General features: G+C 43.5%; 1 protein-coding gene across 21 annotated transcripts in view; it reads left to right on the top strand.

Moving 5' to 3' along the window:
• Positions 1-1,878: 1,878 nt before the first annotated feature.
• PCBP2 (poly(rC) binding protein 2) overlaps positions 1,879-23,209 on the top strand; it is a 23,717-nt gene continuing 2,386 nt past the window's right edge. The window contains exons 1-14 of one of the 21 annotated variants that reach the window (XM_047739475.1): positions 1,879-2,035; positions 4,413-4,555; positions 5,141-5,164; positions 5,256-5,288; positions 5,645-5,761; positions 8,829-8,960; positions 10,148-10,276; positions 11,292-11,366; positions 13,233-13,325; positions 14,491-14,532; positions 15,781-15,853; positions 16,365-16,403; positions 17,342-17,394; positions 18,510-18,679. In XM_047739475.1, coding sequence (XP_047595431.1) covers positions 4,487-4,555; positions 5,141-5,164; positions 5,256-5,288; positions 5,645-5,761; positions 8,829-8,960; positions 10,148-10,276; positions 11,292-11,366; positions 13,233-13,325; positions 14,491-14,532; positions 15,781-15,853; positions 16,365-16,403; positions 17,342-17,394; positions 18,510-18,679 — 1,049 coding nt within the window. In that variant the 5' untranslated portion in view covers positions 1,879-2,035; positions 4,413-4,486. Of the gene's footprint in view, positions 2,036-4,412; positions 4,556-5,140; positions 5,165-5,255; positions 5,289-5,644; positions 5,762-8,828; positions 8,961-10,147; positions 10,277-11,279; positions 11,367-13,232; positions 13,326-14,490; positions 14,533-15,780; positions 15,854-16,364; positions 16,404-17,338; positions 17,395-18,509; positions 18,680-23,209 lie in introns of all 21 variants that reach the window. The other 20 variants (XM_047739474.1, XM_047739473.1, XM_047739472.1 and 17 more) reach the window with 20 other exon arrangements.

Here is a 23,209-nt window from a genome sequence, read left to right as displayed (position 1 = left end):
CGCTGAGCAGAGAGCCTGATACTAAGCTGGATCCCAGGACCCTGGGATCATGACCTGAGCCGAAGGTGGAGGCTTAACCCACTGAGCCACCCAGGCGCCCTAAGAAAACATTTTTAAAAAAATTTTTATTTAAGTAATCTCTATATAATGTAGGGCTCAAAACTCCCAACCCCAAGATCAAGAATCTCACACTCTTCTGACTGAGTCAGCCAGGTGCCCCTCACACTTAAGAAAATTAACAATACTCCCTAATATTAGCTAATATTCAGTTCACTGGATTTCCTCAATTGTCCCCAAAATATATAGCTACTTTTAGATTTTATTTTATTAGTCTTAAAGATTTTATTTATTTGAGAGAGAGAGAGAGCATGAGGGAGAAGCAGACTCCCTGCTGAGCAGAGAGCCCCAGGCAGGGCTGGATTCCAGGACCTTGAGATCCAAAGGCTGATCTTTTTTTTTTTTTTTAAGATTTTATTTTTATTTATTTGACAGAGATCACAAATAGGCAGAGAGGCAGGCAGAGAGAGAGAGAGAGAGAGAGAGGAAGGGAAGCAGGCTCCCTGCTGAGCAGAGAACCCGACTCTCGGGGCTCTATCCCTGGACCCTGGGATCATGACCTGAGCCGAAGGCAGAGGCTTTAACCCACTGAGCCACCCAGCCCCCCCCTCCAAAGGCTGATCTTAACTGACTGAGCCACCCAGGTGCCCCCCGGGGTAGTTGTTTTGCAGATTATTCCACTTTCTACGTTTGTTGATTATCTCCTTGTAGTGTGATGTATTTAACTTATTCCTTTAGCCCTTACATATTTCCTGTACATTGCTAATTAGGTCGAAAGGTTGATAAGATTAAGATTAAACACTTTTGACAAAAATACTTAATAGACAATGCTATGTATTTATCTTATCTCATCAAGGACCACATAATGTCAGTCGTCCTGCTATTAGTGGTGCAAAGTTTGATCACTTGGGTAAGGTGGTGATTATCAGATCCCTCCATTTTAGATGACTTTTTTCCCCCTGTACAATTTGCCAGTAATGTGTGTGGTGATATTTGTCCCCATGATAATCTCTCCTTCCCCTATCAGCCTGTCACTTAAAATTTTGATGACTGATGCCACCAGCCTGAATTAATTATTTCATTTTGGGTTGCAGAGTGGATGGTGATTTTCTAACTCTTTCATTCTTACTACATTTATTAGATGGAAATCTTTTAAAAAAGAGTTTTCCCTTAACAACGGATGGACTACAGTTCTTCCTAAGAGGGAGTAAATGCTTAATTCTTTCAATTACTAATTTTCAGAGTAAGGAGTTGGTATAAAAGTTGCCTTCAGAGTGGCAAATTAGGTTTTTTTAATCTTTCTTTTCTTTTTTTTTCCTTTGAGTATTACTATAGACTTCTGTGGTTTTTGCCGTCTCTTCTCTTCTTACCCATCCCTTCTCCCTCGTTCCCTTTATCCATGGCGACTGCCAACTCTCTCCTCACTCACGCCTGGGCTTTCCAATCAGCCCGCTAGGGGCCACTAGCTTCCTCCCTGTCCCTACGCTGCCGCTCTATCATACATTTGGCTATCCGCTACCAAGTGTTGTCTCACTGGTGCCGACGCTGTCCACGGAGCCGCTCTAGGCTGTTGGGAGGCCGTCCGCACTACGTGGGGAAGGTTTGGACGACGCCGTCGCCTCGCCGGCCCCCGGGGCGGTTAGCGCTTCCGGGGTCGGAGGGTGCGCGGGGTTGAAAGCGGGCCGCTCCGCCCCGTCCCCCTCCCAGACCAGCAGAGGCAGCAGCCGGAGCAGCCGCAGCCTGCGCCCTCTCCCGCCCGCCCGCCCTCCGCCCGCCCGCCCGCCCTCCGCCGCCCTCCACCCGCCCCGGGGTCTCTTTCCCCCTTCCTCCTCCTCCTCCTCCACCCCCCCCTTCCTCCTCCGCCCGCCCGCGGGGCCCCCCTCGCCTTCCCGCCCGCCCCTATTGTTCCGCCCCCGGCCTCCCGCCCTTCCCCTTCCCGCCCGCTCCCCTTTTCCCCTCAGTCGCCTCGCGCCTGCAGGTAAGCTTCAAAATTCTTCCTCCGCCCCCAGCTATAGCTCTGTTTCCACTCTTGCCATCTTTCTCAGCGGGCTCCGGTTCTCGTCACGAGCCCCGGCCTCGCGTAGTACCGCGTGAGCGCCTACCCCCTCACTCTGGCTGGCCGGCCATTCACGCGAGGCCCTGGCTCAGGCGCGGCCTAGTAGGCCTCGCGCAAGGCCTACCCCCCTCCCCCCGCCTTTTCCCGGTGGCGGCTGCGCAGGAGTCAAGGAGGGCGCGCGCGCGGTAGGGGGGGCGGCGGTGGATTTGTTGGTTGAAGGGGGTGGGGGGAGGCGATGGCCGGCTTGCTGGCCGGGCGGGTGAGCGCGGCTCCCCGCGGGGGTCAGGCGCTGGCGCAGCCACACGAGGAGGCGCTACTAGTCCGGCCCCTCCCCCTGGATCGCAGCGCCCCCCCCCCGACCGAACCGTTTATTTTTTTCCCTTCTCTCTTTTTCAGTGGAGGCATGGGGGGGGGCATTTTTTAATTGGAAAATGTTTGGATGACCGAGGGGAGGGGGGCGGCGGAGTTAAAGGGTAAACGGGCTCTCAGTTACCGAGTTATTCAGGACGTTCTTTCGGGGTAACGAATTTTGAAATTACAAAATGCCTGCCGATATAGACGCAGGCCGAGCTATTTATAGGAGAAGGGATAATGGACTGCAGGATTAACAGCTGGATTGCTGGGATTGGGTACACTTATATTGACCCAGTCAGGAGAAAATGACAGGGATTTCTTGGATGTTTGGAGTTAGAAATGCAGCTTTGTGCCTTAATCACGAAATGGCCTTCTAAAAGATTTTCAGTGTTCTTGCCCTTTCTTAGCTGCGTTATTCTGGTGTTTGTAAAGTGATTTATGTTACTTTTGAGTGGAGATAAGCTAAACTGCCAGTATTGTACCGTATCTCATTAAAAAGAAAAAGTCATTCTTACAGACATAACTCTTGTCTCCCCTTTTCCACTCTGCCCCCTCCCCCCAGCACTGTTGTTTTTTCATGAGTGAAAAGTGTTGAATTCTGGGATTTTGCCAGCAGTTAATTCTATTTTGAAGATGGGGGAATGAGGTGCCTTGGGGATGTAAAGCCCATCTTTTAAATCATGCTCTGGAGGTAATGGTGGGGCAGCTTGCCATAAACAGAATGATCTGGCAGCAACTTAACACTTTTTAAATGTTTAGGGATGGGCTTTGTGTTAGAGCAAAGTTAAAACGGTGGCTGGTTTGTGAAGGAGGAAAACTAGCTGTAGGAGAGTTCATTGATGTTCAGTTTTGAAGGGATGGTTTCTAAAAATGTCACTGGAGAAACTTATCAATTTGGAGAACCTTTTTAAAGCTAATGCTGTTAGGTCCTAAGGAGGTATGGTAGGAAAAGGTATACCCAAAACCAGATTCTATTTCTCCATGTAATTTGTTACTTGAAAACTGAAATATTGGGAACATTGTTTCAGAGGATAGATGGGGAAAGAGCTTTCTTTGTAGGAAAGGTTCATTACTGCTCTTGCTTAAAACAACTGTACAATAAATTTTTAGCAATGCCAGTGTTTTTTTTTTTTTTTTTCATTGTTTTCTTTGGAAGAAAATTCAAGATTTAATAAATTTGAATAGATGGAGTAGTAAGAAAGGTTAATACACAGAAGCAAGGAAATTTTTCAAATCTGAGTGGTTATCAAATTGGGTTGGGAAAGGGGATAGAAGAAAGGACTCGGGCTGTACTTAATAAATGTACTGAATGTTTTCCCAGAGGGAAATACGGAATCCCACCCTTCATAGAAGGCTTTCATAGATAATGCCCTTTTCAGTGAGATGATTGATTTAAAACTTATTAAATTATTTGGTGTCATCTGTCAAGATGTGAAATTTTAATGTGAGAAACATCTCAATTTTTTAGCTAGAAATTGCTGCGAGTAGGAAAACTTAGTGTCTTTTCTAGCTTTCAGCCTGAGCTCCTACCTAACAAAGAAGCAGAAGGTCATCTGCCTCTCTCTAGTTGATTAGTTTGAGGTTTGGCCTCATGATTTCCAGGTGTTTCTGTATCATGTCAAAGCTTATTCTGCTGAAGGACAAGTGCATGTTCAGCAGTTCCCTTACAACCATTGCCGATTGAAGGAATCCTCCTCATCCTGAGAGTCAGCAGAAACCCTGCCATTAAGGAGAGCAGACTGAAAAGTCTCCTTCCATACTCTACAGAACCTGAGCTGTAAATGATTGTCATTAGTGCAGTTGTGCTGGGTGTACACACGCTTGCCAACTGATAGGTTGTCGTTTAAGGAGAAGAGTCCAGAAACATTGATAATGGTGAAAATGATTTTAGGAACTATTTCTCCTACTATTTTCCTTTCTGATTTTGGTCATGTTTGCATTTCAGTTTTTGGCTTTCACCCCCACCAGTGACCAAAGACTTGACCACTCAAAGTCCAGCTCCCCAGAACACTGCTCGACATGGACACCGGTGTGATTGAAGGTGGATTAAATGTCACTCTCACCATCCGGCTACTTATGCATGGAAAGGTACGCACCAGCTTGGGAAATTGGGTCATAGTAACTGCTCAGGGAGAGGCCAGGAAGAGAGGGCATGCATCTTGGAGCTCATCAGATTAGCACTGTGGGGCATCTGGCGTTAGCACTCTTCTCTATCAGAGTAGATGAGAGTGTAGTGGGAAAATGGACAGACTTTAGTAGGAAGCTCCACTGAGCAGGAAAGGCTTAACTAGAGGATGGAGCCAAAGACTGTCTCATATCTGGATAATAAGGTTTTGCCTGTAGAGGTTGCTATAGCTTGTGATAAGTAGATTTCCTTGGCTCAGACAATTTTGGGAAACTTAAGGTGGGGGGTGGGAGGTGGGAGGTGATGTATTTGGTACTTTAAAAAATAACCTCTTAAGCACAATAGCATTTAATCATTACTACATCGTTATTCCTTCAAAATTTCTGGATATCTCATTTATGTTTTGAGCAAATAAAAGAAAAAGCTCACCCAGTCCCCTTTTCTCTAAATCTTAGTTTTCGCATTGCTTCGGACAGTTAAAAATTCCTTTTCATAATAATGAACACTTGGAGTTTCCTTTTATTTGATGCTAGTTTTTTCCCTTGCAGGAAGTTGGCAGTATCATCGGAAAGGTAAGACAGTTTCACTTCAACTCTAATTACTCTTTAGTCAGTCTGGGTTGAAATAGCATTTGGAGCTCACTCTTGACTTTTCCTCTTACAGAAAGGAGAATCAGTTAAGAAGATGCGTGAGGAGGTAAGTTTGTGGGGGGAGTTAAGGGAGTGTTAAGTCCTAAAGGCAGAAATTTTCTTATTAATGAGTGATTGCAAGGGGAAAGGTCTCAAAAGGAAAATGTATTTTTCTTGTTTGGTTATTTGTAACAGCATATAGTATGCTGGGAAATGTAGTTCCTGTGTCTTAGTTCACTCAAGCATTAAGGCAGCTTCTGTAGTCTGAAGACAAACATGAGCAAGTGTTTGAAATAATGCTGAAATTGCCTTGTGTCAAAATAACGTAGGCAGCTCCTTGCTTATCTTATTTGGGGGGGGTGTTCTATATATACTCAGATTCTTTTTGTCTTACTTAACCTCTCGGCCTTGTTTTTTATCCAGAGTGGTGCACGTATCAACATCTCAGAAGGGAATTGTCCTGAGAGAATTATCACTTTGGCTGGACCCACTAACGCGATCTTCAAAGCCTTTGCTATGATCATTGACAAACTGGAAGAGGTGTGTTGTTCTCTCTCATTCTGCACTTAGTCTTTGTTTTATTTTACTTTCGGGTGTTTTTTAATTTTTTTTTTTTTTTTTTTAAAGATTTTATTTATTTGTCAGCGAGAGAGGGAGAGAGAGCGAGCACAGGCAGACAGAATGGCAGGCAGAGGCAGAGGGAGAAGCAGGCTCCCTGCCAAGCAAGGAGTCCGATGTGGGACTCAATCCCAGGACGCCAGGATCATGACCTGGGCCGAAGGCAGCTGCTCAACCAACTGAGCCACCCAGGCGTCCCTAAATTTCATTTTTTATTTAGAGTGCGTGTGTTTGCGCGCACGCATGCCCACCCTCAGGAGGGGAGTGGCAGAGGGAGAGGCAGAGAGACTCCTCAAGCCCACTCCTGATGAATGCAGAGCCCACACGCAGGGATCAACCCCAGGACCCTGAGATCATGACCTGAACTGAAATCAGGAGTTGGCTGCTCAGCCAACTGAGCCACTCAGGCACCCCTCCCCACGTAGTCTTCCTTTTATTTATTTATTTATTTATTTATTTACTTATTATTTATTTATGGTTATCATATTGTACCTTTTATTATATGTAATAGTTTAGTACACATGGTTTAAATCCCTTAGTAGAATGCATTTCCCTTGGAATCATGTCCTATTTATCTGTTTCTCCCAAATGTTTTTTTTGTTTTGTTTTGTTTTGTTTTTTTAAAGATTTTACCCATTTATTTGTCAGAGAGAGAGAGGGAGAGAGAGCGAGCACAGGCAGACAGAATGGCAGGCAGAGGGAGAAGCAGGCTCCCTGATGAGCAAGGACCCCGATGTGGGACTCGATCCCAGGACGCTGGGATCATGACCTGAGCCGAAGGCAGCTGCTTAACCAACTGAGCCACCCAGGTGTCCCTCTCCCAAATGTTTTATATCCTTTCAGATAGTGGTTGATTTTCTGTTTCTAGAATTGCTGTTCTTCTTCTCTTCAATCTCCCGTTGGATTTGTAGGTGTTTGCAATCTTTAGATAAACTATTTAGCTGATCTCCCGCTCCCCGAAGTAGTCTCAGCCTGCTACTTCTCCGCCATCTTTTTTTTTTTTTTTTTTTAAGATTTTATTTATTTATTTGACAGAGAGAGATCACAAGTAGACGGAGAGGAAGGCAGAGAGAGAGAGAGAGAGGGAAGCAGGCTTCTTGCTGAGCAGAGAGCCCGATGTGGGACTCGATCCCAGGACCCTGAGATCATGACCTGAGCGGAAGGCAGCGGCTTAACCCACTGAGCCACCCAGGTGCCCCCGTAGTCTTCCTTTTAAAGTGCTAGACAGCTTAGTGATTTTCTGAGAACTTTTAAATTCAAGGAAAAAATGGGTCATAGATATCTTTGAGTCCTTCCCCCACTTCAGTGTCCCCAAAATCTGGCCATTAAGTCATTTGAATCATTAAAACAAATTGCTTGACTATTACCTGGGACTCAACATAAAAAAAAAAGTGAGGGGGCGCCTGGGTGGCTCAGTGGGTTAAGCCGCTGCCTTCGGCTCAGGTCATGATCCCAGGTCCTGGGTTCGAGCCCCACATCGGGCTTTCTGCTCAGCGGGAAGCCTGCTTCCTCCTCTCTCTCTCTGCCTGCCTCTCTGCCTACTTGTGATTTCTCTCTGTCAAATAAATAAATAAAATCTTTAAAAAAAAAAAATGAGAAACTAGCATCTTTTATTTTCATTTTTTTTTGACTGACCGTTTTGAAGGTATGATAGTACTGTTTTACTCAACATTACATTCCCTGATTTGTAGTTGAATGAATCTAAATGTGCTTTCTTTAGGTGCCTTGGTGAACACTACTGTATAGTATGAATAAATAGATACCTTTCAACCTTGGGTGTAGTTAAGTTTTTAAGAAAATAAGTCTGATAATGTTGTGTCAGACCTGTATTTGCCTCCTCCCCTTCTTCAGTAATGCTGCTAATGCTAATGCTGCATTTGACACCACAGGCAGAAAAGAGCTGTTGGCTGCTGCTTGAGTTGGTGGTTGGATACTTAATGGTGCCTGAAATTTTATCATAGCCAAGATCAGAAATGCTATCTTTTGACCTGCAGGGCCCTGCTAATCCAGATCCTGAAGCTTAAAAAACATTCAGAAGATGTATTCATACTTCAACTTGCCCTTGACTTTAAGGGCTTATGTTTAAGCACTTTCCAGGTCTAGCTATTACATAGAGATTAGGCTGAGAAGTGATGTTTACAACACTTAATCCTCAGGAGGCTAAATTTAACTAGGTTAAAACATGACTTTTTGGGTGTGGCGTACTGTTATGGGAAAGATGGTGGGCTTTGGAGCCAAATACAGTCATTTAATTTAAAAATCTACAGCTTTGGGGCGCCTGGGTGGCTCAGTGGGTTAAAGCCTCTGCCTTCGGCTCAGGTCATGATCCCGGGGTCCTGGGATGGAGCCCTGCATCATCGCACTCTCTGCTCAGCAGGGGAGCCTGCTTCCTCCTCTCTCTGCCTGCCTCTCTGCCTACTTGTGATCTCTGTCTGTCAAATAAATAAACAAAATCTTTATATAAAAAATCTACAGCTTTTTAGATGTGATTGAGTACTTGGCCTCAATTTCATTATCTGTATAATGTAATATTACCAAGAAATTAAAATAATGATACGTAGAAATACACAACTTAATCTTCCCCAGTTTTCTGGTAGAGCAAAATTGGTTCTTTGAATATTCTAGATTGCATTGTTTCATCTTTCTCTTAATGTTTTATTTAATTTTGACTTTGATAATTGTTTTACTTTGCAGTCAGCTCTAATTTCCAGAACTTATAATCAACTTTGCTTCCTACCACACTCCATCTTACCCCTCCATGAAGGAAACTATATTTAGGGCTAATCCTGAAGAAGTTTGTAGGTGTTTTTAATCTTTTTAGAAATAGTTGTTTTGGGAGGTGGGGAGGCAGTATTTGAACTTTTGCTGATGGTAGATCATGATATATATATACCCTTATAAGGTTAAAACAGTTCTGTTACAGCAGTTACGGGTCCCAGGGATCTGCTGAAACTTATATTCGTTTGTTCTGATAAATTTCTTTTTGAAGGACATCAGCAGCTCTATGACCAATAGCACAGCTGCCAGTAGACCCCCAGTTACCTTGAGGCTGGTGGTCCCTGCTAGTCAGTGTGGCTCTCTCATTGGGAAAGGTGGTTGCAAGATCAAGGAAATACGAGAGGTTTGTAACTTTCATTGTTTTCAAAATGTTTATTATAAATACGGCTTTCTCTATTAATAGCTCTTAGTATGGCTAGGGAAAGTTTGCATTTGAGATGAATATTGTTAAAGTAACACTCCTGGATGGATTGGGAAGACAACATTCATAACACACATAAAATGTAGGGTTTTTTTGTTTATTTTTTAACAATTCATATATCCTAACAAGTCAGAAGGTTAATCAGAATTTCTAATAGTTGAACATGACCTGGTTTCTTTTGTTTTTGTTCTTGTTTGTTTTTTGTTTTAGAGTACTGTGCTGGGGGGTGGGGGACAGAGGGAGAGAAAGAGAGAATCCCAGGCAGGCTCCATGCCCAGCGTGGAACCCAGTATGGGGCTTGATCCCACTACCCTGTAAGATCATGACCTGAACTGGAATCAAGAGTCGGACGCCTGACTGAGCCACCCAGGCGCACTGTTTCCATTTTTTAATTTGGCAACTTTTCCATGAGACTACGTAATTTTTTTCATGTCTAAGAAGATTAAAGTTTGATATATAATACCTTGGCCTTGGCCAAACTCCTACTGAACAGCAAGGGGGAAATAGGGAGATATAGTAGGATGCAGTTGTAATTGTGTTCCCTTTTAAATTGTGGCTCTTAACATTGAATTATGGAAGCTTTTAAAAGTGTCTGGGAGTTACTGAATTGGATGTTGGAATGAAATTTAAGTGGCTTCTAAAGGAGTTTTCAGGAGCTTGACCATACATGACAGGAGAGCAGGGATTTTGGTTTTATGTATTCCAAGCAACCTTGAATGGTTCCTGACACATAGAATGGGCTTAATATAAAGATTTACTTAATAAGAGAATGAAAAGTTGGTGATACTTGTGGAGATTTTGTTTGATGGCCCACGAAGCTACCATTAGCTGAAAGGAAACTGTCTAGAAGGGCCTTTTTCTTGAGAGCAGCTTAAATTTAGGCTGTTGTTCAGGTTTATTCTTGATTTTCAGAGGCCAATTTATTTATAACTGTGATTAAATAGTCCTATCTGGAATAAGGGAAGAGTGGGAAGGGAGAATAAAAAGGGTAAAATAGGAGATGGGATAAGTATCTCTACTGAGCGTTCAACTCTAAAATTGCTGCTTAGGGAATTGGAAGAGTATGAGCTGTTTTTATCTGATTTTTAAAATTTCTTTTTACCCCAAAGAGTACAGGGGCTCAGGTCCAGGTGGCGGGGGATATGCTCCCCAACTCAACTGAGCGGGCCATCACTATTGCTGGCATTCCGCAATCCATCATTGAGTGTGTGAAACAGATCTGCGTGGTCATGTTGGAGGTAAGCCCTCAGGCTCATGCTGAGTGGGGGGAGGGTTATTCTAGGGAGACAGGCTGCTCTATATTTAGTAAGACTAGAATTAGGTGAAGCTGTTAGAAGCTTCCAGTGGGGGTGGGGAAGAGGTTCCCTGAGTTCATATTTTCCTTCCCCCAGCTTTGACTTTTCTTATAGTCTGAGCAAGAATAGAAACTGTTAAGCAGTAGTGAACTTTTGGTTTACAGCAATTCTAGTAGGGTTGGTAGGGGAAGATTGACTACTCGGACTGAGTGAACAAAAGATGTAACTGGGTTTCTGAGGAACGGAGTTAAGTTGCCTTTGGATTACAGTATTTTGGCTGTGAACAATTTTGACGCATTCTTGAAATTAATTTTTGTGTTTTAAGGCAGGATTATATTCAAGATAGTTATATAGGAAAAAATTGACCCATAGTGGTGTTTTTGAATGATTTATGAGGTCCTGGTGTAGCATATGTTAAAATAAGAATAGCAGAATTAAGGGAAAATCTTTATAGAATTGTTATGGAATTCATTCCATGTTGCATGAAAAAGGAAAGTAAAATTTTCAGAATGTTGACTGAACCTTTGAACTGTTTCTTGACAGTGTCTATATTATCCTAGGGATAATACTGGGGTGTTTCATTTCCTATTTTGGCTTCTTTTCTTATGTAGGCCAAAATGTAAGATGCTTAATTACTAATTACGTACGCATAGAGGTTTGTCGTGTTCATTAGGTTTACTTGAAAACGTGGAAATAATGCGTAAATTATTACAGGGGAATCTTCATTGATGAGAATTAGTGTGAGCTGTGTAGTCCATGGACCCATCTTACTGCTTTAAAGGCAAATAACTACAGATGATTTGAGATTAGATCTAGCCAGAGACAACGTTGGTAGGTGAAGGGATGGAAATTAATACAGTTTTTAATTTAACTGATCTGTGTGAGCTTAAGCCACACAGCTGAAGCAGCTTTGAAACCTTATCTCTTTTTGTTTTTTTCCCCTCTGACTCTCTCCCAGTCCCCCCCGAAGGGCGTGACCATCCCGTACCGGCCCAAGCCGTCCAGTTCTCCAGTCATCTTTGCAGGTGGTCAGGTAAGAAAGTTCTTATTGGTGGGCTAGATTGAACGAGGATTATATTTGAAATGTCAACTTTGCCAGCAGCACACCAGGCCACTCTGCATGCTTGCTGAAACCCGTATTCTGGCCAAAGTTTGACGTGCTTTTGGTTTTATTTTTTTTGTACTGGAGAAAGCTATGAATGCCAAGCCCTTAATTTTTAGCAGACAATGGGAGTTTTGTAGGCACTCGGAAGGGGGAATTTACTTGCTGTGATTTAAGGTGGGTTGGGTTAGAAGAAAGGGTTAAATTGCCTTGGTGTCACTACTACTCTCCCTGTCTCCCCCCCACCCCACCCCATCCATGCTTTTTTATGTGTGGGGTGTTCTTTAGAGGTCTGAAAAAAAGTAGCAAAGAACTGGACCTCTGAAGGAGATTCTGGATGGTGGTCTCAAAATTGGGGGGTCCTAAACTTGAGTGTCCTACAAACTTCCCCTTCCCCCCCACCTCACCTCCCCTACTCCTACCCCTTCACTCCCAAACTCCAGTGAATTGTTTCCCCAGGCGCTTAACCTTATAAATGCTGGTTTGAATCCACATGGCATAACTGAAACCAGCCGGGGTGAGGGTTCAATGTGCGAGAATAGAAGGGGGAGAGCATGTTGGGCTGTGGTGCTATGATCTTTGGTATTAGAGTAAGAACACCAAAGCACCCCCTTGGCCTCTTTCTACTTCACCCACCTAAATTCTTGATCCTTGGTACATGGTTTATTCTGAAGTTAGATTTTTATGACAGGAGCATGGATCAGAACCATGGTAGTTTTATGCGTTGCTGGTTAGCATTTAAGGAGTAGGTAGGTCAGTTTTGTAAATGTTGGGGTTCAGGATGAAATAGTGATCTTCATTTTGGTGGCTTCCTAAGCAGGTGCATTGCTCAAAATGCCTTTTCCCAATGAGGAGCTGGCCTGTTACAAGCACACTTAATTCAGTTAGTTCCATCTTTTGTTTGAATTGGGGGAAGCATAAACTTGAAGTCCATCTCATTCACATTCTGTTTTGAGTTGGCATAAAACAACAAGATTCTGGGGACTTAGTTTGTCAAGTGCTTCTGGGAGCTTTCACAAGAAATCATGTTGCAGTGTTAACCTTGAGACAGTTTAGTACCTTGCTTTGTACAAACTGGATTGGTTAAAGGGTTCTGTTAGTCTGGATAGTCAAGCGGGATAAACAAAGGCCCAGAGTCAGTATAGCAAGGACGCTTAGCCTTAGGAGTTTTCCCTTCTCCCCAGGAACTCTAGGTTCCTGCTCTTCTGGATTCTTCTACTCCCATTTGGGATTATAAAGAGTCCCATGCTGTGTAGCAGCAGTCCTCTCTATAATTCTTCGTTTCCCTTTCCTTTCCTCTCCTCCTCTTTCCACTTCCCACTTCTTACCTCTTTGCTTCCCTATCTCCCTCCCTCCCCTCCCCCCTTTATTTAGTTGACCACCCTCTAAAGGCTTAAAGCTTCTTTCATGAGTGGCCCTGATTATTCCCATGGGCCTTTTTAAATGGACGGGTTCATGCAACGTCCACAGATGGACCTGTATCTTTTGTTCCTTTGTGACAAAAGTGGGCTCTGTAGGGGTTCAACTTAATCCCACACTGACCAGTAGCTGGCATCAGCTCTGTTGCCCCATCCCTCCATTCTTACTGAAAATAGCCCAATTGTGCAGTGTGATACCTGCCACAAGGTAACTTTTTTTTTTTTTAATTCACTGATTGCAGCTCGTTTCAAATTGTGTCGTGAGCTCCTTTTTAAAGGAAAAGAGAAAATTAAACAACTTTTTTTGTGTGAATTTCATGCTGGTGACAAGGTGCCGGATTGACAGCCCTGGAGACTGAAATCCTCTATTTATCCACAGGACAGGTACAGCACAGGCAGCGACAGTGCGAGCTTTCCCCACACCACCCCGTCCATGTGCCTCAACCCTGACCTGGAGGGACCACCTCTAGAGGTGAGAGGGGATGTTCAGTCTCCAAGGCTCACTCAATCCTTCCGCCTCAGCCGAGACTGCCAACACGCGGGGGGCCAGTGGCGCTGGTGATTTTTGTGCTGTGGACACCACCTGTCCACGGGGACCTGGACTGACCCCCCCCACCTCATTTCACACAGGCCGCGTAGCCCACCAGATGGTAACACCAACTCTCTTTTTTTTTTCCCCCTTTTTTTCCTTTTTTTCTTTTTTCCTTTTTTTTTCTTTTTTCTTTTTTTTTTTTTTTTTTTTTTGTTGTTGTTGTTGTTGTTCAACCCCTCTTCCCCATCTCCCACTCTTCCTATCCCATTTTCACCTTCCTACCCCCACCTGGGTGCACTTTTGGGGGTACAGGCCACTGTGATGTGAAAAGCTTCACATCCCGTTAACCAGCCACTCCTTCCCCTCCCTTCCTGTTCCTTCTCCTTATCCCCCACCCCTTGCCCTGAAGACCCAGCTCCCTTTTTGGAGGTTATGGTGTGGGGGGAGGAGGGTGTAGTGGGAGCTGCAAGTGCCTTTTATGGAGGGGGAGGTGGGAGAAGGTGCAGGGTTTAGCACACAGTAATTTGTCTTATTTATTTATTCATTTATTTATTTTGCATTCTTGTGGTCAGCTCCCTAGTGTTAGGTACTCAGCTAGCTTCCAGTGCATTTAAGGTCTTTAGGCAGATGTAGAGAAAAATAAGATAGGGAAAGGGAAGTGTTTCAAAACATGCCATGCAGGTTTGTGCAAAACAAATCATGTCACCATGACTGGTATATAAGGGTTGGGGTGGTTGAGGGAAGAGACCATTTTCCTCCTAGGCTGTCTTGAATATAGGGAAATGAAGGGGGTTTGGTCAATCGAGGCATTGCTTAATCCCACTTCCCACCTTTCTATTAAGAAACAAACGTGTGTTTTGCCTTTGATTGCAGGGAACATGGCTCCCTTCATAGGTTTCCTGGAATAAGGCATCATATTTAGGTTTCAGAGGTGGCCAACTCAGGCCTGTGATTGTGAGATATCACCTACTGCCTCAGTCTCTGACCTCCCCCATCTCTAGTTCAACTCTGGCTTCCTGGCTAGTTGAAATCCATCTCCCCTTCTCCCACTGGGTGGCTGTCCGTGATTGGTTTTTTAATAGGAACTGTTTTCCTCCTTTTGTAGGCCTATACCATTCAAGGACAGTATGCCATTCCACAGCCAGATGTAAGTTTTGTTTTCGCTTCTTGTTTTGAAAAGCTCCCTCTCCCATCCAAAATTGTTTTCACTCTTCTATATAGGCAGAAGTGAGTTGGGTCTTAAACATTTACAGTTTTGTTTTCCTCACAAGGTGAAACGAACCCCATATTTTGGCCCTTAAATAATCTATAATCAGGGCCACAGTAGCACCTTGTTTGCCTTTTGACATACTCACTGGAAATTGGAATTCAGCAGATTATTAGATTCTGCTTTACCCCATGTTCCATATTATTCTATCTAAAAGAGAAGTGTTCCATGCTATATTGTCATTTGTTGTTCCAGGGCACAGTTTAAATTGACAATGGACTGACTGTGCATCTCTTCAGAGAGTCCTTTCCATGAGTGGGGGGAGTGGGAGGTTGGGTTTATCTTTTGGGTACTTCTCAATTTGAGGTGACAATTTAAAAAGCATCTGGATGGGTGGGAAAGGGGCTTAATTTGCACAGGGAGGGATAAGCTGAATATTTGGGGATTCATATCAGTAAAAACCTTTCTTGCCACTAAACACGCCTTTTTAAAAGCGTTAATATTCAGACTTCGTCTCTGCACTTTCTCTGTCATTACTAACCCTTTCAGGTGCTGAGCATTAGACTTGGGAAGTTGGGTTTGGTTCTTGGTCAGTGCTTGGCGCAGGAATGGAAGTAGCCTTGAGGAGGGATTGTTTTACAACAGCCAGGATAGTTTGTATAGGTGAAGAAAATTAGCTGTAGAAATCCATTGGGTGGGGGGTGGGGCTGAGCCCAGTTTGGTTTCATCTTAATCTCTCTCCTCCTTGCAGTTTCCCTGCCCCCTCATCTCCTTCCCTTGTCCCAGTACTGACAACCCTGCATGGTGTGTTTTCCCTAGCACCACTGCACAGTTTGTTTACCTAGCCTGTCTGTGCTTGTCCCTGGGGCAACTGTTGCAATGGCTGCAAACACCTTCATTATTATCCCACAAGGGGATGGTTGTCAGGCAGGTGCTGCTGCTTTTCTTTTCACACACCTAAGATGCATTCATTCTCTTGTATTGATGCCCTTTCTACTTCTCACCCTTACCTGCATATCCTGCCCATCTCCAGGATTGTGGTATAAGCCCCATCTTTACTCTGTTTTGTAGTCTGAGTAGTAGAGTCAACTTTGGGGATCAGGAGTTCTGCATTTTCAAGTCTGAATGTGCTTGAGCCCTGGCTCTGTTACTCTTCTAATGCCAGCCTCTCCTGTTTCCTCCCTGCAGTTGACCAAGCTGCACCAGTTGGCAATGCAACAGTCTCATTTTCCCATGACGCATGGCAACACCGGATTCAGTGGTATGGATACCTCAGTGTTTATTTCTGTAAGGTGTAGTGCAAGACAGAGGCCAGCCCCAAGGTCTCAGTTTGGCATCTGTTTAAAACATACTTCATTACCCAGCATCCTGCTGGTTTAAACTTGCCTGTCTTCTATCACTAAACCAAAGGAGGTAATGCATTTGTTAACTTGGTTTTCATTTGGGATGAGTTATTCTTTTAAAAAAAAAAAAAAAAAAAAAAAAAAAGGCCCTGGAAGGTTTGGGGTGAGGTTTGGGGATGCTTGTCAGGCAAAGGGTAGGCTGATATTTCTTCCCATCCTCACTGCTGCCCCTTTGATCTGATTGGCACCCCCTTTCTCTCCGCCAGCTATTCAGAGATCTGGGTAGAAAATCCATTTGTGCCAAATTGTGTAGTGGTTTTTGGTTTGGTTTTGTTTTGTTTTTGGGGCTTTTTTTTCTGTATAAGGAATAACTTGTCCGATAGGGTTAGGATGAGACCACCAAACTCATTTTCACTTGTATCTTAACAGGCATTGAATCCAGCTCTCCAGAGGTGAAAGGCTATTGGGGTAATGATTAAAAAAAAAAATCTGTAGTATTCTACTGTTATATTAATAAACTGGTGGGAGTCTTGTTTCACTGCCCATGACATACCAGCAAGATGCACATGGCAGAAAGGAGCTGAGAGAGCAAAGGGGTGGGCCTGGTGCCCCTGAGGGTCCTTTGATGGATCTGGCCAACCCCCTTCTAAAAATGTTGAGTTTAGCAGCCACAGCTGAGAGTAGGACTAGCTTTGAGAATTAGCCAGCCAGCCTGGTTCTGTCCAGGTGTTAGTAGTATTGATGGGTATGGGTGTTTGCTGATAGGATTTTTTTTCTTTTTCTTTGGAAAACAAAATAAAAACCAGAACAAATTACCGAGCGATTGAGGAAGAGACAGGGAATAAATCTGGAGAAATGAATTTCCCTCACCTGGCTGCCATTTCATTCTCTTTGACCTTCAAGTGTAGGTTAGGATTGGGGGAGGTGTTAATCTGATACAGGTATATTTAAAGCAACTCTGCATGTCTGCCAAAAGTCCATGGTACCCAGTAACAGGCATGATATTGGCACTGGTGCTAGTGAGCATCAGGTGAGATAAAATTGGAACACAACAGCAGCAGGAAATCTTAAGCAGAAAAGGGGAGCAGTGCAGAAGGATTTGGTTAGATTTTGGTCCTACCACATTCCCTTGCCCCTTGCTTCCATCCCCTTAACACCCTAATAGGCTGGGCTTTGCAGGAAATGGCATGAAATCAGCTTTTCTGAGTTTACAGAGGAACCTTTCCAGCATTATTTCTGTACCCCTTTCCCCCTCTTTCCTCCTTGGAGGCTTCCAAGTTAGTGATGAATCCCAACAGCCAATGCTGGGTTTCCAGTTTGTTTCCTTCTGTTAGGTTAATGTGCAAATCAGTGGGGGTTTGTTTGCTATGCATTGAACTTCCTTGCTCTCTTCTGTCTTTTAGCAGGTTTGGATGCATCTGCTCAGACTACTTCTCATGAACTCACCATTCCAAATGATGTGAGTATAATTAATAGGGTTGCATGGGATAAAAATAAGAGAGTCAATATAGTGTCATGCCATTCTTGAGGCCTAGCGGGGAAGACATGGGTTTTTGGTTTTGTTTTTGTTTTTTTCAGATCCTGAATTAAAAATTTTAAAAGTATGTAGAATCATAAATAAAAACTGATGGAGAAAATGGGTAAAACTGTTGTGTTGAGGTATCATGAGGTAGAACCATTTTTGTCTCAGATACAGATTCCCATTGGCTTTGGTTTCTTGGATGATCCAAAGCCTTATCCTTAAAGCAGGGGCCATTGAACGTTCCATCCAACGTGATAGTCGCTAACTGCATGTGGTTGTTTGAATTGTGTGAATAATAATCTCAATTTCTCAATCTCACTAGCCACACTAAAGGTTTTCAGTAATTATGTGTTATTAGTGTCTACAGTATTGGACAGTGTGACTGTATACCCATTTTTTTTTTCTTTCCAAAGGCAAAAACATAAATTAGGCAGAATTTGGGGCACCTGGGTGGCTCAGTGGGTTAAGCCTCTGCCTTCGGCTCAGGTTATGATCCCGGGGTCCTGGGATCGAGTCCCGTATCGGGCTTTCTGCTCAGCAGGGAGCCTGCTTCCCTTCCTCTCTCTCTGCCTGCTTGTGATCTCTCTCTCTGTCAAATAAATAAATATCTTTAGAAAAATAAATTAGGCAGAATTCTTAGCGGTATGTGAAAATGGTAATCATAGCATGCTAAGTTTAGGCATCTTTGTTGCCAGAAACCAGAGACCTTTATTATCCCTCGCCATGAGAAACTGATTTGTTAGCATATTGTCTCTGATTTATTTTGTCTTTGGATTGGTACTCTAGGAAATGAGCTAATGCTCCTCAGAGTCCGTGAGCTAAGAGTTGGCTCTGACCTGTGGTAGTCGGACAAAATAGGGCAAGACTGGAGATGCAATCTAGAATCAAGTTACTTAATCAGGAGTATGTGAGTAGGGTATGTAGGATGCAGATAGTAGTTTCCATTACCATTATTGTGGATCCAAGTTGTAGAAGACTGGAGGGGTGGGATGGACTTCTTGGACCTAGCCATGCAACTCCTAATTTTGGTATGCCTTGTTTCTTTTCTTAAGTTGATTGGCTGCATAATCGGGCGTCAAGGCGCCAAAATCAATGAGATCCGTCAGATGTCTGGGGCGCAGATCAAAATTGCGAACCCAGTGGAAGGATCTACTGATAGGCAGGTTACCATCACTGGATCTGCTGCCAGCATTAGCCTGGCTCAATACCTAATCAATGTCAGGTAAGTGTTCCTCCCTACCTTTTGTCTTATTGTTGGTAACACATTAATGTGTGTGTGTTGGGGAAAACTACAGTGTATTATTAAATGTGGGAGTATTTGGGGGATGGGAGTGGGGATGGGTGGAGACAGCAATAAAGTTTTGCCCTACTTTGATCCATACTTAGTGTAGCAAGCAGAAAAAGTAACAAGATTGGAATAAATTTGTACGGGGGAGGGGAATAGAATGCTTGCATTTGACTTGATGGTTTTAGGCACGGAAACAGTGGAGCACATTTTCACCGGTAGGGTAGTGCTCTGGCTGGAGCATCCATATTAAGAAGATGTGGGTTTCTTGCCGTACATATCCTAGACCAATATTTTACAGGTGGAGGTTAGTCTCCAAAGTGCCCTAATTGGAGTAAGGATAATGAAGTAGTAATGTGACGGCAAGGCAGTTTCTTGGAAGCAGTGATTACCATTTATTCTTTCTAAAATTGCAAATGTGTTCCATTGTTCAGAGCTTGTGGGAAAGGAGAGGCACAGGTTTTGGACTACTATTTCAGAAATGCCTAGCCTGTTCTTTGTTTTTTTTTTTTTTTTTTTTTTTTTTTTTTTTTTTTTTTTTTTGCCACCATCTCATACCATAATGGCTTCCTGAGGTTTTATTCTCCTCACCCAAACCTAGCTGATGTTACTGCACAGGACAGCCACAGTGGGGCTGTTTGGAGTCTGGGGGGGGCATCCTACAAGGCATTCATATTTCTTGCTTTCTTAGCACATTTGCTTCAGTCCCGATCTTAATTGCTTACTAACATGCTAAGCCAGGGTTAGCAGTCCATTTCCCCAGGGGGCTTAGCCATCCTTCTCTTGTAGATTTTTGTCTAGTTCTCACTTATTCTCTGTCACAACTGTTCAGTTTCTCTTGTGCATAAAAGGTGTCCTGAGTTCCTGAATCTAGGGCAAAGGAAAGGAATTCATAAGTGTGAAGTCTGTTTTGTCTGCTTACACTGACTTTGTAATTATTCCATTGTCTTTTATCTCCTGGTTAAGAATTTATCAGTTCCCCCATGGTTTTGACTTTTGCCCTAAGCCTTTTATAATGCCTTGAGGTATTGACTAGTATTTATGTAGAAAAGATTTCCTGTGTCTGGATCTGCTTCAGCTACCAAGCACATCAGATTCTTCATGTTCAGTAGGAAATGGTAGTAAGCTTTGTGTAGAGGCTGTTTGCAAAGGTTTTTCTTGTTTCTAATTGGAATATGGCAGGGCAGGTCTGAGGGCAGGTCTTAGGTGGTGAGATTCATGTTGTTGGAAGGTGGGGATTGTTGTCTTCTGCTTGGGCTTACCCTAAATACTGTCAGGTAGTGCTTAAATGGAAGCAGCTTGTTTGACCCTAGGTCATAAGGAAGCCGAACATCTCCACCTGAGTTTCCTGATTCAGTCGCTCTTTTCAGGATCCTCCTTGGAGGATGGCTGGCATTTAGGGTTGTCCCGTTTCATGAAACTGTCCAAACTATGAGTTTGGGTCACAACTTTGTGAGGCTTCATTTAACACCGAAGCAGAGATTGTACATGCACAAAACTTACTCTTCACTCTCCCTTCTTGGCCAAGTTTGAATGCACAAGCGAGCTGGTTTTATTACTACCAGGCAAGAAAGATTTCTCTGCTTTCAGGAATGGATTTTGAGCATTTCTGCTCTTACGCTGTCAGTGTGGGTCCTTTCTTTATCCCTGCTTTATGGATTGTAACATCTCTGGACTTCAGTAAACAAAATGGAATCTTAAGAGGAGGGGCCCTGCCCTTGAAGAGTTAATCTTGTGGGGTAGGTTGTCCAGACAGTCTTTGACAAATACTGCTGTTCTGGCTTAGATGGGTGGGCGTTCGGAAGGTGCTGGTCATTAGGCTATTTGGACTTCGCTTCAGGAGTCTGAGGCATATTTTTACATTTTTAAATGAGTTTTTCGGGAGTGCTTGAGTATCTTTCAGTTCTGTGAGGTCTATATTAGAAGTATGTTTTGTGAAAAATAAAGGGCTTTTTTTCCTCACCCCCACCTCTTACCAGAAACAAAGCTTTCCTAGTTGTTATCTACACTTTTGTTCTCAGCAGTTTTCTTTTAAAATGCTACATTCTTTCAAGTCCTGAAATTAGTGACCTACTTCAGTTTCTTGTCCTTTCCCATCCTAATACATTGGTTCATTTGTTGTAGAAGATGGAAGCACACTTCAACATTAGGGGGGAAAGTTTCTAATTCTATAGAATAATATTCTACACCTTCTCAAGGGATTGGTGAGTGTAACACTTTTGTTCCTTGTTCGGAGATTGCTCTGAATATTCTTTCATTTTCTACTTAGAAATAATTTCTTTCTGACTTCTGGGTTGGATCCACGTGTCAGATACATGGAAGTGTGTTTTGTGTGATTTCTTTTCTCAGTCTGTCTGCTTTTTCTTCACCATAACAGTTTTATATAGCCTTGTGGAATGGGATTTGGTAAAGTGTACATTTTTTTAGAGGGTGGGACACAGACTGAAAGAGGGGCCTTTTATCACAAGTTGGTATTAGGTCTTCCTAATTTGCAGCCAGAGGCACTTAACTGATAACAAGCGGTTTTTGTCCTGTACTTTTTCCCTTTTGTGGTCTTCCCTTCCACCCACCCTTTTTTTTTTGTTCCTTTTTTCCTCTGTTACAGTTTAGAAAACGCTAAACCCTCCTCCCAGGCAGCCTCCGTCACGATCCCTGATCACCTCAGCATCAACCTCTCTCAACCCTCCACCCCTTCTTCTTCTTCTTCCTCCTCCACCACCACCCCCTCGCTCGCCACAGCGGGGACCTCCGACGCACCCTCCAGCCTCCCCAACCCTCTTCCGACCGCCCCTTGTGTCTCCAGTCTGCTTGGCATGAAACCCATCCCTCTCCTGGCTCTAAATGTTGTGTCTGCTGCTAAGGGGACCGGGGCTTCTGCTACCACCACCACCACCTCTGCTGTGCCATGTGTAACTAACAAACTGAAAGGCGAGAAACAGAGATTCTCCCCCTACTGATTGAGTATCTTGAGGTACCCCCTCAAGTACTTTTTGGTTCATTTTGTTTTTCTTTGTTAACATTGGTGAGAACCAAACAATTGTGAGCTTGTGATTGTTTCCTTTTTACTATTTGGGGCATAACAGGGTGGGGGTGGGGGTAATGGTAACCTGGGGTTAGGGTTAGGCCATTTCATCTGAGTGCCTGTTTCAGAGTCTGACTTGTTGAATTCTTTATCTAGAGCCACAGTTCTTGCTCTTCTTTTTCATTCTGTTACTTTTTTGTAGCTTTATTCTGCATTGCAATATAACAATGTGTTAGGCTCTGTGTTAATGAATAAAAGCTTCTCCGTTAACCCCCCCCTTTTTTTTTTAAATTATTTAATGGTTAAGTTATTAGCAGGCCGTTGTGGCCAGATTTGTGTTTCTAGCTGTAATAAAGTTGCCACAGTAAGAACTTTAGTTGACTGTGTGCTGTGAAGGGTAACGGGGTGGGCACTTGTAACCTGTGGCTACTCAACTAGGGAGTCTGGACCGGGGACTTGGGCCTGTTTGTGTCCCTGGTTGATTCAGTAGCAGTCCTTTGTCATTCCCCACAAAAGGACATGGGCCTGTAGCAGGTTACAGCCTGAGGGTCTTCCTTAATTGGCATTAAATGATGCTTTAGTGAAAGACCAGTTTCTCTGACTTCTCAGATCCCTTACCTTGCCAACAGCAGCAGGTAACAAGGGTGTCCATCCCAGGATTGTTGCCTCTGGTGAGTGGTTACTGTGAGAATCTTTTATAGAGCATACATATAAAGAAGTTACTTCTTGACCTAGAATGGGAAGGCAAATTGGAAAAAGTCTAATAAAGTTGACTGGCTTTTGTCTGCATTTCTCTGAATGAGAAGTATCCCTCTTCCTGTGACACTGGGTAAATCTTGAACAACCAGCCTGTAACATCATCCGAAATTTGACAGGATTCTCTAGTCATCCCAAACCCACCCTGATTACTAAGTTCCTTTACTCTTCCTTCCGTTCCCTCCCCTGCTTCTGTCTCCCACCAACCCTCTCACAAGTAGAGAATTATAAACTTAGATTTAGAAGGAACCCTTAAGATCAACTGTAACTCACCAGTCCCCTCACTTACCAGATTAAAAAACAAAAGCCTTGGAGAATTTAAATTCACAGATCACATGAGTGACTAATCTGCACTAACAACTTGTGCTTCACTTATAACTCAAGTGTACTTTATCTCCCTGAAGTTAATTTTCCTTGTCCCAAGACCATAGCTCACTCTCCACAAAAGACTAGAAGAAGTGCTGTAGGTGTGATGGCAGAAGGCCTCTCATGCATGGTCTCCTATTCAACCTAAATGCATATGGCTCTTCTTAGGGCATTAAGATAATTAGTATAGAGATTTTTTTCTGTTGACCTTTTCTCACATCTCATTTGGTTTACAGTATTAAAAAACCTAACTGCTGATAAGTATTGCAGCGTGTTATCTCATGGCGTTGTGGTCTCTCAGTCCCACATTTGGCCTATGAAAT

Source organism: Lutra lutra, chromosome 8 (genome assembly GCF_902655055.1).
Source record: "Lutra lutra chromosome 8, mLutLut1.2, whole genome shotgun sequence".
Lineage (NCBI taxonomy): Eukaryota > Metazoa > Chordata > Mammalia > Carnivora > Mustelidae > Lutra > Lutra lutra.
Note: the sequence above shows the minus strand (reverse complement) of the source record. Positions and strands in the feature narration are given on the sequence as shown.